Source organism: Phocoena phocoena, chromosome 8 (genome assembly GCF_963924675.1).
Source record: "Phocoena phocoena chromosome 8, mPhoPho1.1, whole genome shotgun sequence".
Classification (NCBI taxonomy): Eukaryota; Metazoa; Chordata; class Mammalia; order Artiodactyla; family Phocoenidae; genus Phocoena; species Phocoena phocoena.
The window spans coordinates 66,889,600-66,903,180 of NC_089226.1; the positions used below are offsets into that span (position 1 = coordinate 66,889,600).

Genomic DNA, 13,581 nt, shown 5'->3' on the forward strand with positions numbered 1-13,581 from the left:
ATTGTGTTTTTAATTTCTAATTTTAATCAGTTATTGCCACTGTATAGGAAAATAATTGACTTGTGTATATTAACCTTCTGCCACCTTGTCATAACTACTAATTGGTTCTAAGAGTATGGATTTTTTCTGTTTCATTTTGTTTTGGTCAATTCTTTGGGATTTTCTACATAGTTAATCATGTTATCTACAAACAAAGATGGTTTTATTTCTTCCTTCCCAATTTGTATACCTTTTATTTTCCATCTCCTGTATTATTACAGTAGCTAGAATTTTTAGTATGATTTTTTTGTTTTGTTTTTGTTTCTGTTTTTGTTTTTTTGTGGTACACGGGCCTCTCACTGTTGTGGCCTCTCCCGTTGAGGAGCACAGGCTCCGGACGCGCAGGCTCAGCGGCCATGGCTCACGGGCCCAGCCGCTCTGTGGCATGTGGGATCTTCCCAGACTGGGGCACGAACCCGTGTCCCCTACGTCGGCAGGCGGACCCTCAACCACTGTCACCAGGGAAGCCCTTTAGTATGATTTTGAGTAGGTGTGGTGAGAGGAGACATCTTTACCTTGTTCCCAGTCTTAGGGTATAAGTATTCCAGTTTCTCACCATTAAGTATGTTAGCTATAGTTTTTTGGTAGATGTTCTTTCAGGTTGATTTTTCATATAGAGAAAAATTGTTGGGATTTGCCGAATGGACAGTGTAGTTGTCTCTAGCTGCAAGGACTTCTGGGGGGTGGCCCTTGAGCCATTTAGAAATTAAGGGAGCTTGAGTATCTTTTACGAGGGCCAGAAATGAATCACTGGAGTCCTGATAAGGACCTAGAGCAGCCTACGTATCTCACTGGGGCCCTCTTGCACTGAAAGAGAAAACACCTTGCTTATCTTCTTGCCCTCCCTCAGTATGTTGATTGGAGTTTTCATCTATAGACACGGGGAGCATGGTCCAGGGCATGCTGGGGAACAGATGAATTCACAGCCCTTGACACTCTGGACCTCACCTAATTATTTGCCCCTTGTTCTTCCCCGCATTTCCCCTGTGTGCACCCTGCATTCCTGGTGCTCAGACATAATCACGACTCTCTCAACACCTGCCCTGTTGGTCCACACTTTGCTGTTTATGCACAAGATGTGCTTTTTGTGGGGCACCTGTGTCGGATGAAAATTTAAGTTTTTCAAAGTCCAGCTCACCTGTCCCCCTTTCTGGGAATCCTTCCCAGTCTTCCACATCCAAAGTTATCCTTGTTCCCCCCCGAGCTCCCACAGCCCTCTAGTTACATGTCTCTCACCCCTGAGTGCAACAGACTGCCCATTGTGTTTTTCTGAGCCTACCTCTCCCACCACCTGTGAACAGATTGAGGCAAACTCATGTCAGATCCCCAAACCCTTATCCCCAGTGCTGACACAAGGTCTGCTTCAGAGGAGGTGCCTGGTAATGTCTATTGGTTGAAGGAATGAAATTACTGGCCTTCCATAAATAGACCCTTTTGTACTCTTAGAAACCTCTCTCCATTCTTCTCACCATACTTGTTTTCTGCCTGGTGTTCACTGAGCACCTGTATATATATTCTGGAGTGTAAGAGATGCCTGCAGCTAGTCTGTTTCTCATGGGAAAAAAGGAAAGGGAAATTACTATTCATCGCATCCATCAACTTTATAATCCTGGTGTTCCATGTACTAGTTAGGTACCTAGAGGCACAGGAGGCAGAGTGTATACTGGAAAAAAATGAGGGTTCTTTCAGCAGAGAAAAAACAAAATCAATATTGGAGAAGAAATCAATAGTGTCAGCTATACCCTTGGGTTTTTTTGTTTGTTTGTTTGTTTTCGTTTTGGTTTTTTTTTTTTTTTTTTTGATGTGGACCATTTTTAAGGTCTTTATTGAATTTGTTACAATATTGTTTCTGTTTTTTTGTTTTGTTTTTTTTATGTTTCGGTTCTTTGGCCGCAAGGCCTGTGGGATCTTAGCTCCCCGACCAGGGATCAAACCCACACCCCATGCATTGGAAGGCGAAGTCTTAACCACTGGACTGCCAGGGAAGTCCCTATACTCTTGTTTTATACAGAATTGTTTTATACCGAACTTCAGAGAGGTTAAGTCACTAACATAAGGTCCCATGGCTGATAAAAATAGAAGTAGGATTCAAATCTCGCTCTTTCAGACTCCAAAGCCCATCCGTGTACTTTTTCTGTTGCACAGCTGGGTGCAGAGTCAGACTGTGTTTCCCAGAAAAGCCATGCCCCCTCTCTCATGGTGAGCACTTCAGGAGTTGAGGCAACCGCCCTGCTCTCCCAAGCCCGACCTTCAGCTGGGCATTTAATCTGTTTATTAAGTTATGACTAATGGCGCCACGAGACACCGAGGGCTGCACATTCAGACCTAGTTTTAGATTGTTAGAGGAGGCTCGAGGGATAAACATCATATTCATATTCTATGCCGAGGAAATTCAATTGCAGCCCTTTCTCTTTCAGAGCACAAGGATGGCGAGGGGCTTCTGCTGGGTCCTGCTTTGGTTTAATAGAAATGAAACCTCCAAAGCACGCGGGCTGTTTTGGGAATGTGGCCACTAATGCAGCCCCATGGGGCGGGGGCCAGGCCTGAACCGGGCAGTTTGCATATTCACTTTTACAAACAGTTGGCTCCGAGTCAGCAGTTAATGGGATGGGAATGATGTTCCTGTACCAAATCATTTCCTGAAAAAAAAAAAAAAATTTCCAATTGCAAACATATCTCAGCCTTTCTTCTCGGGTTTGTTTTGTCTCTGTGAGTGAATTAAAGAGGCAGGGCAGAGGGGAGTGTTTCTGACTGGGAATATTTCATCTGAAAACATTTTTAACAATGATCTACACAGAAAAAGAGATCCCGTGCAGACCCACCTTTATATTTGGCTGCAAATGTTGCATTTCTAGTCACATGTTAGAGGTGTAAATATCTCTATATTCACAAATTGGCTCTGGCTGTACAACAGTCTTGGGACAGAGGCAGCTTTTGTCTCTTTACAAAATGTATGCTGGAGGGCTTCCCCGGTGGCGCAGTGGTTGAGAGTCCGCCTGCCGATACAGGGGATGCGGGTTCGTGCCCCGGTCCGGGAGGATCCCACATGCCGCGGAGCGGCTGGGCCCGTGAGCCATGACCACTGAGCCTGCGTGTCCGGAGCCTGTGCTCCGCGGCGGGAGAGGCCACGACAGTGAGAGGCCCGCGTACTGCCAAAAAAAAAAAATGTATGCTGGAAATGCTGCCCTAGAAATGTGCCCGCACACGCGCACACAGGGTCAGGCCCAAATATAATTTTTTCCCCGAAGGACAGGCTGAGATCCTTCTTTACATCCTATACACTGCTTTGCTAAATTGTACTTCAGCTTACAACCTGTGCAGTGGAAGGGTGGTCTTAACAGTTTTTTTCATTTATTCGACAAATGGTTCTTGAGTGCTTACCATTTTAAGTAATAATAGCAAATAATTACATAGCTCTTACCAGGTACCAGACACTCTTCTAAGTGCTTTACATATATTAACTCATTTAATCTTCTCAACAACCCTAGGAGGTAGGCAATATTATTGTCGTCCCCATTTGCAGATAAGGAAACTGAGGTATAAGAGGTTGATGAACTTGCCCACGGTCACATAGCTAGTAAGTGACAGAGCCTGGATTTGACTCTAGGCAGTCTGGCTCCTCTTCGGAGACTCATAACAAACAAAAGAGAAAAAGTGCCGGTCTTCCCACGGCTTACATTCTGTTAAGGGGGAATAGCTAACAAACGTAGAAATAATAGTTATTTCAGATCATGATAAGTGCTATGGAGAAAATACAATACAAGAGGGAGGCAGGGGGCTAATCAGAGGGTCCTGTAGGTCTTAGGAAGGAGTTGGGGTTTTATTCTGAGTATGATGGGAAGCCACAGGAAGGCTTAAAGCAGGAGAAAGCTGTTTATATATAGATCATTCTGATTGTGCTATAGGAAGTAGACGGGGGCAGGGACAGTGCATCAGAAAGCAGTGGGCTGGTTAGAAGGTGGTTCTGGTTATTTCGGTGAAAGATAATGGAGACCTGCACCAGGATGATGGTGGGGGGGCTGGTGAGAAGTGGTTGGAATAGGGTCTGGGGTCCTGTTTTGGAGATGGAGCCCACAAAACTTGCCGATGTACTGGCTGCAAACGGTGAGGAAAAGAAGTGAAGGGTGATTCCTCAGATTCTGGCTTGAACCCTTATGCAAATGGTAGTGCCATTTACCGAGGAGGATAAGAGTAGGGGATGAACAGGTCTTGATATAGTGTTGCTATGGTGGGGGTGAGGGTGCTGAAAATCACGAGTTCTGTTTTGGATGTGTAAATTTGAGATCTCCACCAATAGACATAAGAGGAGACATTGAGTCTAGAGCTCAGGGTCAGGCCTAGGCTAGAGATTCTGTTTCTTTTTGTTTGTTTGTTTCTGGGTCTTGTTTTAATAATGCCTTGACTTCTGTTTTCACAACCCAGTGATGCTGGGTAAAATAAAACCAATAGAGAATAAATTAGGTCAAAGCCTGGTTGTTTTTGTACATGAAAAATATCAGGAAGATGCTTCATTTTTATCCTATCCCTGATTCTGTTGCCTTGAATTCAGTTTTAGATAATTACATCTTATTAATTTAAAAAATATATAATAAAGCATACCTCAGGCTGGAGATTTAAACACGGGCATCATCAGCATTTGGGTCTGTGGGATTACCTAGGACAGTGCCATCCAACTGAATCTCCCGTGAGGAGGTCTACCTTCTCACCGTCCAGTGTGGTAACCACTTGCCCCACGTGGGCCATTGAGTGCTTGAAATGTGACAGGCGCAACTAAGAAACGGAATTTTTAATTCATTTAAACGTCAGTAGCCACATGTGGTTAATGGCTACTGTATTGGACAGCACAGACCTGGCCGGGGGTGGTGACGGGGGGCGGACACGGGAAGGAGTCATAGATGGCAGCGAGAGCTAGTCTCTTCAATGGCCAGTAAACCCAGTCTCACACCCACACTGAAACGTGACTTTATTTCCACTGCCCGTTGCTTGCGTCGCAGTGCTTGTTAAGTAGTGGGAATCTGGCTTCTTTGTAAGAAACAGCCTGGAAAAGAAAGCAAACTGCTAGTCCTAGGAGGAGCGCTAGGAGACATTATAGAGTCTAACAGGAAGCAGTTGTTCTTCTCTGGAAAGCAAATGCAATCCTATACCTGTAGAATCACTTAAGCATTGAAGGTGTCACTTACAATTTTCAGTTATGTTTTATGGGGGTGGGGGGGAATTACATAGAGCGGTGGGTGTCTGTGGATTTGGAGATTCAGATGGTCACTGGCTGATATCCCATACGAATGTCGAGATCCCACAGCAACAGGAGTAAATACCAGCTTCATAATGTGAGTTGTGTCCTTTAGGGCAGAGTGGGTTTCACTCCCTTTCTTAGGCAATCTCGTTCCCTGTCCAGCTGCAACAATCAGTGAGTTTGCTAATATGAAAGAACTCTTTGTAAGCAACTGCCTTGTGCTTAAGAGTTCTTGCAAGTATATGCTGGCGATCCGTGAGGCCATAGTCAATAAACATAAATAAAATGGAAAGATGGGACATTGCTTTTACTAAAGGTTGATCGCAGCTGCCGTATCAGCTCTTTAAGAACCCTTTGGTGATCAGTGCTTTCAGAGAAAATGGTCATTCTGTGCTTAATTGGTGCCAAGTAATTACTCAAACTGGAATTGAGTAGAGGTGAGGGGATTTGAGCCGCTGCTTTTAGGAGAGGTAAAAATCCAAGGTAAGTGCTCAGCAAGGGTCCATCACACACTGGTTTTGTGGTAGGGATTTTTATTTCTTACTAAGGCTTCATGTGAGGGTTCAGTGCATGGAGGGAGCAGGCTGGAAGTCTTTAGTGGTCATGGACCTCTTGTTATTTTTCTTGAGAACAGTGGAATCATAGATTTCTAAGATTTGGGAAGTAAGAAAGAACTTACTGGTCATCCGGTCCAGGTCTTCATGTTCAGCTGAGGGAACGGGCCTGGAGAGGTGAGGTGCCTGGCCACAGGGCCCATGATTCCTTACAGCTGAAGGGACAGGTCCAGAGCCCAGGGAGAGGCCAGAATGAGGTACTCAAGCAGCAGCTGGGGCCAGGTGAAGGAGGGAGGTGGGACAATCAGAAAAATACTCAGGGAAGCTGAATCAGGAGAGAAGTCGGAGGAGGGCTGAACTGAGGATGGAAATGATCTACAACATAAATGTAGCCTCAACGTGGGGACCTCGTTCATCCGGTCAACAAAGAGTTGTCAGGTGCACCTGCACCAGATGGCAAGCCCTGGAAGGAGGGACAGGCAGGAGGCAACGGCAGAGACTTAAGAAAAACTGCAGTGCCCACCTCCCTTCTGTTGATCCCGAGATCATTTCCGAAAGGAGGCAGATTTCTGTGCCCTATTTCTCCAGGAAAGCGAGTGAGGTGACGGTCAGAAGAGGTGAGATGAAGGGGACGGTTTGGTCCTTTTAGCAAGGAGAGGCAGGAATCAGATGCAGGCTGAGTCACAGCTATAGACTAACCTTGGTGCTTTTATTTCTCGATCCACATCGATACGGAACATGACTGTTACGAGCCCCACCCCTTGTTGTCTGTGGGCTACAGTGTGACTCTGTGCTTCCTTCTTGCAGTGTCAGAGCTTCAGGAGGAGGGCATGAACGCCATCAACCTGCCTCTCAGCCCCATCCCCTTCGAGCTGGACCCTGAGGACACAATGCTGGGTAACGGGGTCTCTTGTTCTCTGGGTTAGCCTAATGCCTTCAGGTGGGACCACCCCGCTAACTGTCTTTTCTTTTGAAAGAGGAGAACGAAGTGCGAACAATGGTGGATCCCAACTCACGCAGCGACCCCAAACTTCAAGAACTGATAAAGGTAAGAGGAAGTTAGAAGGGGCTTCAGGTGCCTCCCAGACTCAACAGGTGTTTCTAGACCACCCACCCTGTGCAGGCACCACACGAGCCACTGCGGAGAGAATAGAAAGGCATGGCAGTCCCTGCCCACAGGCAGCTCGCGGTCCAGTAGGTGGACACCTACAAGTTAACAGAAGTGGGACATGACAAGTGCCCAACGAATGGTGTTGACCATAAGCACTGGAGAAGTTAGCTCAAATCAGTTCCCATTTGCCAGGATCCTAGAGCTCACACAGTCCTTTCACCACTCTTCTCAAGGTCCCTCAGAAGCACCCTGTGAAGTAAGATCTAGTACCATCCCCATTTTACATATGAAGAAACTGAGACTCAGAAAAGCCAGATGGTTTGTTTATGGTCGCAGCTGAGTGGAGGAGATGAGGTTCAAACAGAAATGAGAGAGATGAAATGAAATACTGCGCATAATGTACTTGGCGCAGTGGCTGACAAATGGTCACCCTCAAAAAATGTTCATTTCATCCCCCTTCTGATTCCTTGTCCTGTGTCTTTCTTCTTCAGCTTCTTCAAGCTGCACTTAGAACAAAACGGCACTGGGTGCCAGAGTGATTCATTCAAAATGCGAATCTGAATATATCATTTTCCTGTTCAAAACCTGTATGTAGTTTCCTAAGAAGTGCACGTTGAAGCCCACAGTCCTGGGGGTGGTGTTTGAAGCCTCCATGTCTAGCTGCCTCTTTAACCTCAGATAATCCCTGCCTGACAACACAAGGACACCGGATCTGTTCGGCTTGACTCCCCGTACACACCTGCTCACCGTGCTTGCTTCGGCACTGCCACCACCAGGCCTTTGGTCCTGCAGCCCCTGCCCCCAGGGGCTCCACCTGCTCTTCACCTGAAGCCAAAGTTGGGTCACGTCCTCCAGGAAGCTTTCTCTAAACCCCAGGGCTGTCACTCAGCCCCTCTGTGTGCTGCTGTGGTTCACGCCTTTAGTTCTGTCACTGTAGTCACCACATGGCGTTACAACTACTCATGTACTTCTCTGTCTCCTTCACTAAATGGTGAGCGGCTTGGGGTTAAAGATTTTCTTTCATCATTGTACTCCCAGGATCCAGCACAGAGTATGACATACAGCGGGTATTAATAAATGCTGGGTGGGTAGATGTTGGATGGATGGATGCATGCATGGATGGATGGATGGTTGAGGGAGAGAGGGAGGGAGTGGGAAGGAAGGTAGGGGAAGGGGAAGAGAGGGCAGGGAAGGAGGGAGGAAGGGAAAAAGGAAGCTCCTGCCTTAGGACAGTAGAACAATGTGCTTTGAAGGCACAGGGCTACAGCCAGGGATGGAAACCTAGCCCAGCTCCCACCTGTGTTGTAAAGGCAACTACTTCTGCCAAGTCAAAGAAGTCAAACACAAAAGATGATGTTCCTTATAGGTGAAATGGTCGAAAAGGCAAAACTGTAGTGGTTGCCTGAGGCCTGTGATCAGGGGAGGGGACGGAGCACAGAGAAACCTTCTTAGGGCTAGGGAACTGTTCTGTGTCTTGATTGTGGTGGTGGTTACACAACCGTGTACAGTGACCAAAACTCATCAAACTGTGTACTTAAAATTAATTTTATTTTATATAAATAATATCTTCATAAGCAAAACAAGAGGTTAAAATTAAAAAGACAATGGCCTTGTGCAAACTTCAGTTTCCTTACCTGATGCCACCTGCCCCTTGGGTGTTGTGTGGATTAACTGGGTGAGACATCACCTGGAATGCCTCTGCTGGATGCCTGGTGCACGGAGGACTCTCAGGGAATGATGGGGGCTAAGTTACAGACAAGGCAGGAGACTGCACAGCCCCACTGAGAGGGAGCCTGGTGCAGGGAGGAGAACGTGTGCTTTGCAGTGAGGTGGACAAGAGTCCGATTCCTGTCTCCGCTCACGGTTAGCTCTCTCCTTGGGCAGATATGTTTACTTCTGTGTTCGATTTCCCCTCCTGAACACAGTAACCACCTGACCAGATGTCACAACGGGAGAGTGCTTTATTTATGAATAAAATCTGCCCTTACTGACCATTCGGTCCTTGCCGCATGTAATTTTTTTTTTTTTGGCTACTCTGCACGGCATGCGGGATCTTAGTTCCCCGGCCAGGGATCGAACCCATGCCCCCTGCAGTGGAAGCGCAGAGTCCTAACCACTGGACCACCAGGGAATTCCTGTAATTCTTTTCTACCACTTTGTGTGGGAGGTATCTTCAACCTCAGTTATAGAGGTGGGGAATCAGAGGCTCAGAGCAGATAACTAGCTTGCCTTAGATTCATAGGTCACAGAGGTACACACGCAGAGGTCCATGGATGACAGAGGTACACACACACACACACACACACACACACACACAGATTTCCATAGATCCCAGAGATGCGCAAATTAATTAGTAGGTAAAATGGCGTCTTCAACCTCAGTTTGCGTAACTCGAAAGCCCACACTCTTGCCGGTACAAAACCACACAGCCAAGCACTGTGCAAACGTTGCTTGCCATTTGGGGAAGGAATGGTAGCAGCCAGAGGTATTAGCAGAGACACTGGTGCCATCAGCACTAGAAGAGCTCATACCTGAAAGTTAACAGGGCCGCTGGGGCTCCCACTTACAGCTACTTGTCCACATACTGGGCCATCTGGATAGTTTTGTTCCTTTCAAAATCTGAAGTTCATTTAAATTTTAACTGTCCAGGATTAGAAAGCTGTTCTATAAGAAAATGCCCCATGACTCTTCTCTTATTCTCTCTCTCTCTGTGTAGGTATTAATTGACTGGATTAATGATGTTTTGGTTGGAGAAAGAATCATTGTGAAAGACCTGGCTGAAGATTTATATGATGGCCAAGTCCTGCAGAAGCTTTTTGGTAAGAGGAGAGTTGAATATTGCAGTGGATGTCTTTAATCTCCTAGTTTAGAGTTGTTCTCCGTTCACAGCAGTCCACCTGGAATGGAATAGGGATGGGTCCTGCGTGGGATAACAGATCAGTTAGATGTCCGCTTGGAATGTTTTACATGAGTGCATTGCAAAGGGAGTCTTTGTGACCAGATGCGGCTACTCCCCCTCACAGACGAGAGTCATCAGCATGGAAAGACTCCACTGTACACTGGAATACATGCCTCGCCCTCTCCAGAAAATTGTGCTTCTGTGACCTCTGTAGGTCTATTTACATGTGTGTGGAGATGCATGTATGTTTTCGTGTACCTCTCTCCTATGGACCTGCGTGTATGTATGTGTGTGTGTGTGTGTTCCTCTGCGTATCTCTCTCTAGGTTGGTGCAAGTATGCGGAAGTATGTGCTTTACGATGCTTGGCCCCTGTGTGTCTCCAGGTAACTTGCATCTGGAAGGGTATGTGTCCCTGTATCCATTCACACCTGTCGTGTGAAAGTGTGGAGGAGGCGGGGACGGGAGACTTCAGGGTGAGGTTGGTGATGAAAGGACAGATTCAACTTGACTAGATTTGGACTTCCCCTCTCTGCGCCCCACTTCCTCTCATCCTAACCACTGCCCACTCCACTCGGCACCTCCACCTGCGCGCACCTCAGCTGAGCTCATCCACTTTCCTGGAGACGTTTCTGCCCCTCCGAGTGACTAGGACCCCGTCCCCTCTTCCTTGCCCCCCCATGGCTGTGGCGCGGGGCGGGGGGTCTCCAAGGCCCGTTTCTTACTCAGAATTCTCTCCCGCATTCCTCCTCCCTGCAATTTTCACTTGTCTGAACTGTTGAAACAATTTCCCAACTCACCTCTTTGCTTCCCATCTCACCTCCTCCGACCCGTTCCCCACACAGCTAGCTGAGGAATCTTTTTTTTTTTTTTTTTTTTTGCGGTATGCGGGCCTCTCACTGTTGTGGCCTCTCCCACTGCGGAGCACAGGCTCCGGACGCGCAGGCTCAGCGGCCATGGCTCACGGGCCCAGCCGCTCCGCGGCATGTGGGATCCTCCCGGACTGGGGCACGAACCTGTGTCCCCTGCATCGGCAGGCGGACTCTCAACCACTGCGCCACCAGGGAAGCCCAGGAATCTTTTTTAATTGCAAGTCTCATCTTGCCAGTACTCACTCTCCCCTACCTGTGGGACAAAGTCCAGGCCTATTAGTACAACATTCAGAACATTTCATCATCCGATCCCCAGCCGTCTTGTCAGCCTCACCTCTGACCACTCACACACGTGCCTCATGCCATGTAAAGTGCTTAGAATAGCACCTGATGCACAGGGAGTGCCCAGTCAGTGTCTTTCGTCATTTCATTGGTGGTTTTGTTATGTTTATGAACACCATCACCACATTATGACATACGTCGGGCATACTCACACCTCTCTACTTTTGCACTTGCTATTCCTTCTGCCTCTAGGGCCTTTCTTCCTCCTTTATCCACCGAGGCAAACCATCATTACTGCTCATCCTTCCAATCTCTACAGTCAACTGAACGTGCCTCCCTCTAGTACCCCTCACAACCCAGTCACATCTGGAAGAGAAAGTCATGCTGTCGTCTGTGTTCCCTCAGAAATAGATACACACACATGTATACATAACATGAAGGTCTTTATTACATGGACACACACACGTGTACATAACATACGTGCCTTTATTATATAGATACACATAGACATATACATAACATATGTGCCTTTGTTGTATAGATATGCTCAGACGTATACATAACATATGTGCCTTTGTTATACAGATACACAGACGTATACATAACATAATGCTTTATTATATAGACACACACAGACATGTATACATAATATACATGGCTTTATTATCATAGGATATTCCATGTTGTTTGTAGCTGTTTATGTAAGCGTATGTGGGCTTCTCAAGGAAAGGAACCTCTTCGCATTTATTTATCCAGTCTTCTCCAGGACTAACATGTTGCCCAGCACTTAATCAATGTATATTGAATGAATGAATGAATAATATAAAATCTAGTAATTTCTAGGAAGCTAAGCTGATTCAGTGCTCAAACGTCAGTATTAAGGAGCGTTCACATCTAAAGGCTTGTAAACGCAACCGAACACGGAGAGGAATGAAACATCTTTGGCACATGCAGATGTGAAAAAGCCGTGAGCCTCACTGAGCATCTCTCCTAGTGACTGTAGCTTTTAACCCCGCCAGCAAATTTCTAGTTGGGATCTGAAACTGTCTGGAAGTGTTCGACGCTGGGCTTTGAAAGCAGGGGTGGGACATGGCTGTGCAGTGATGGAACGTGGCCACGAGCAGTCTCACCTCCGGGAATGGTTACAAAACTGTCCAGCATCGTCCGTGCCGCCCCAAGTCAGGCATCAAGTCCAGTCAGGTTAGATCATCTCAGATCTCAATGTTCATGTCGAAAATGCGATTCACAGCAGAGGTGATGCCGCTTTTGTCAACTTAAGTGTAGAACCATTGTAGGTCTAAGGCTAGACGTACACACTCAAAAGCTACAGGCAGAGTACCCAGTGGAGAGAACTAGTTTGCAGTTGAAAATATGTGTCAGGAGCTCCTGGGAGGAATCAGTCTGGAGATGGGGTTTTGGGTGACCCCTCTGACCTCGAGCTCCCCCTGACTATTTTTCTTTCTTCTTTCCCAGCCACGTTTCTCAGGATGATGTTTGGCACTCCCTGTTCTGCTTTCCCACCACTAAGTATTCACTCCTTAGGTACAGGCTGGGTGCCACGACCTACCCATCAACTTTTCCTTCCCAGGTCACCAGTGTCAATTGAGAGCTCTTCTTATGTGGTGGCATTTGACACTACTGAACACCTCACCCCCCCACCCCAGCCTGACGGTTTCTGTGACGGATCCTCTTCTGCCTCTGACACCCACTTCTCAGTCCTCCTCGTCTGTTCTTCTTTCTGTAATGGTTGGGGTTCCTCCACCTTCCATCCTTGGCCCCCTTCTCTTTTTCTTTCATACCCTCTTCCTGGGTGATTTCATCCACACCTATAGTTTCAACCATGAGCTATATGATCATCATTCTCAGGTCTCTATCTCTGGAATGGCTTTCTCTTTGAAGCTGTAAGTAAGGTTATCTTGTACCTGCCCACCTGGCTGTCACACAGGCACCTATAACCAGCCTGCCCCAAACTGAGCTTATCTTCCTCCTCCCCAAGCCCAATCTGTTTTCCACCTTGAGGAATGCTATTATGACCACAGATGACAAACCTGGGGGTCATGGTGGATAGCTCTTTCTTCTTCCCTCATATTCTGTTAGTCGCAGTTCTGACAACTCTGTTCCCGTGTATGTGTGTGTGTGTCAAACTGTCCCATTTCTTATTCAGTTAGTACACATGCAGCACTTGGAAAAGTGCCTGGCTCACTGTGTGCTAGGTCAGGGTTGGCTTTCAAAAAATTTTCCAGCCCCACTGCTTCCTCCTTAGCTCAGAACCTCATCGTTTGTCTTAACTTCTCTGGCTCCAAAATCCTTTTCTCACATTAAGCTGTTTCCTACCTTGGTAGCACTCTGAAGTTCTCCCAGATCGTCTTTATATTTCACTATTTGTCTTAACACTTAAACCCATAGTCCATTTGTCAATGTTTCTTTAAAACTTTTTTATTTTGAACTAATTTTATTTATTTATTATTATTTTTTAAATGTTATTTATTTTTGGCTGCACTGGGTCTTCTTTGCTGTGTGTGGGCTTTCTCTAGTACCTGCGAGCGGGGCTACTCTTCATCGCAGCGCGCAGGTTTCTCAATGCGGAGCTTCT

The 13,581-nt window shown here is 46.7% G+C and overlaps 1 protein-coding gene across 1 annotated transcript in view; it reads left to right on the plus strand.

Annotated features, from left to right (window-relative positions):
- The window catches only part of PARVA (parvin alpha), a 180,878-nt gene that overhangs the window by 93,957 nt on the left and 73,340 nt on the right, over positions 1-13,581 (plus strand). The window contains exons 2-4 of the mRNA XM_065881875.1: positions 6,634-6,723; positions 6,804-6,874; positions 9,654-9,756. Coding sequence (XP_065737947.1) covers positions 6,634-6,723; positions 6,804-6,874; positions 9,654-9,756 — 264 coding nt within the window. The remainder of the gene's footprint in view (positions 1-6,633; positions 6,724-6,803; positions 6,875-9,653; positions 9,757-13,581) is intronic.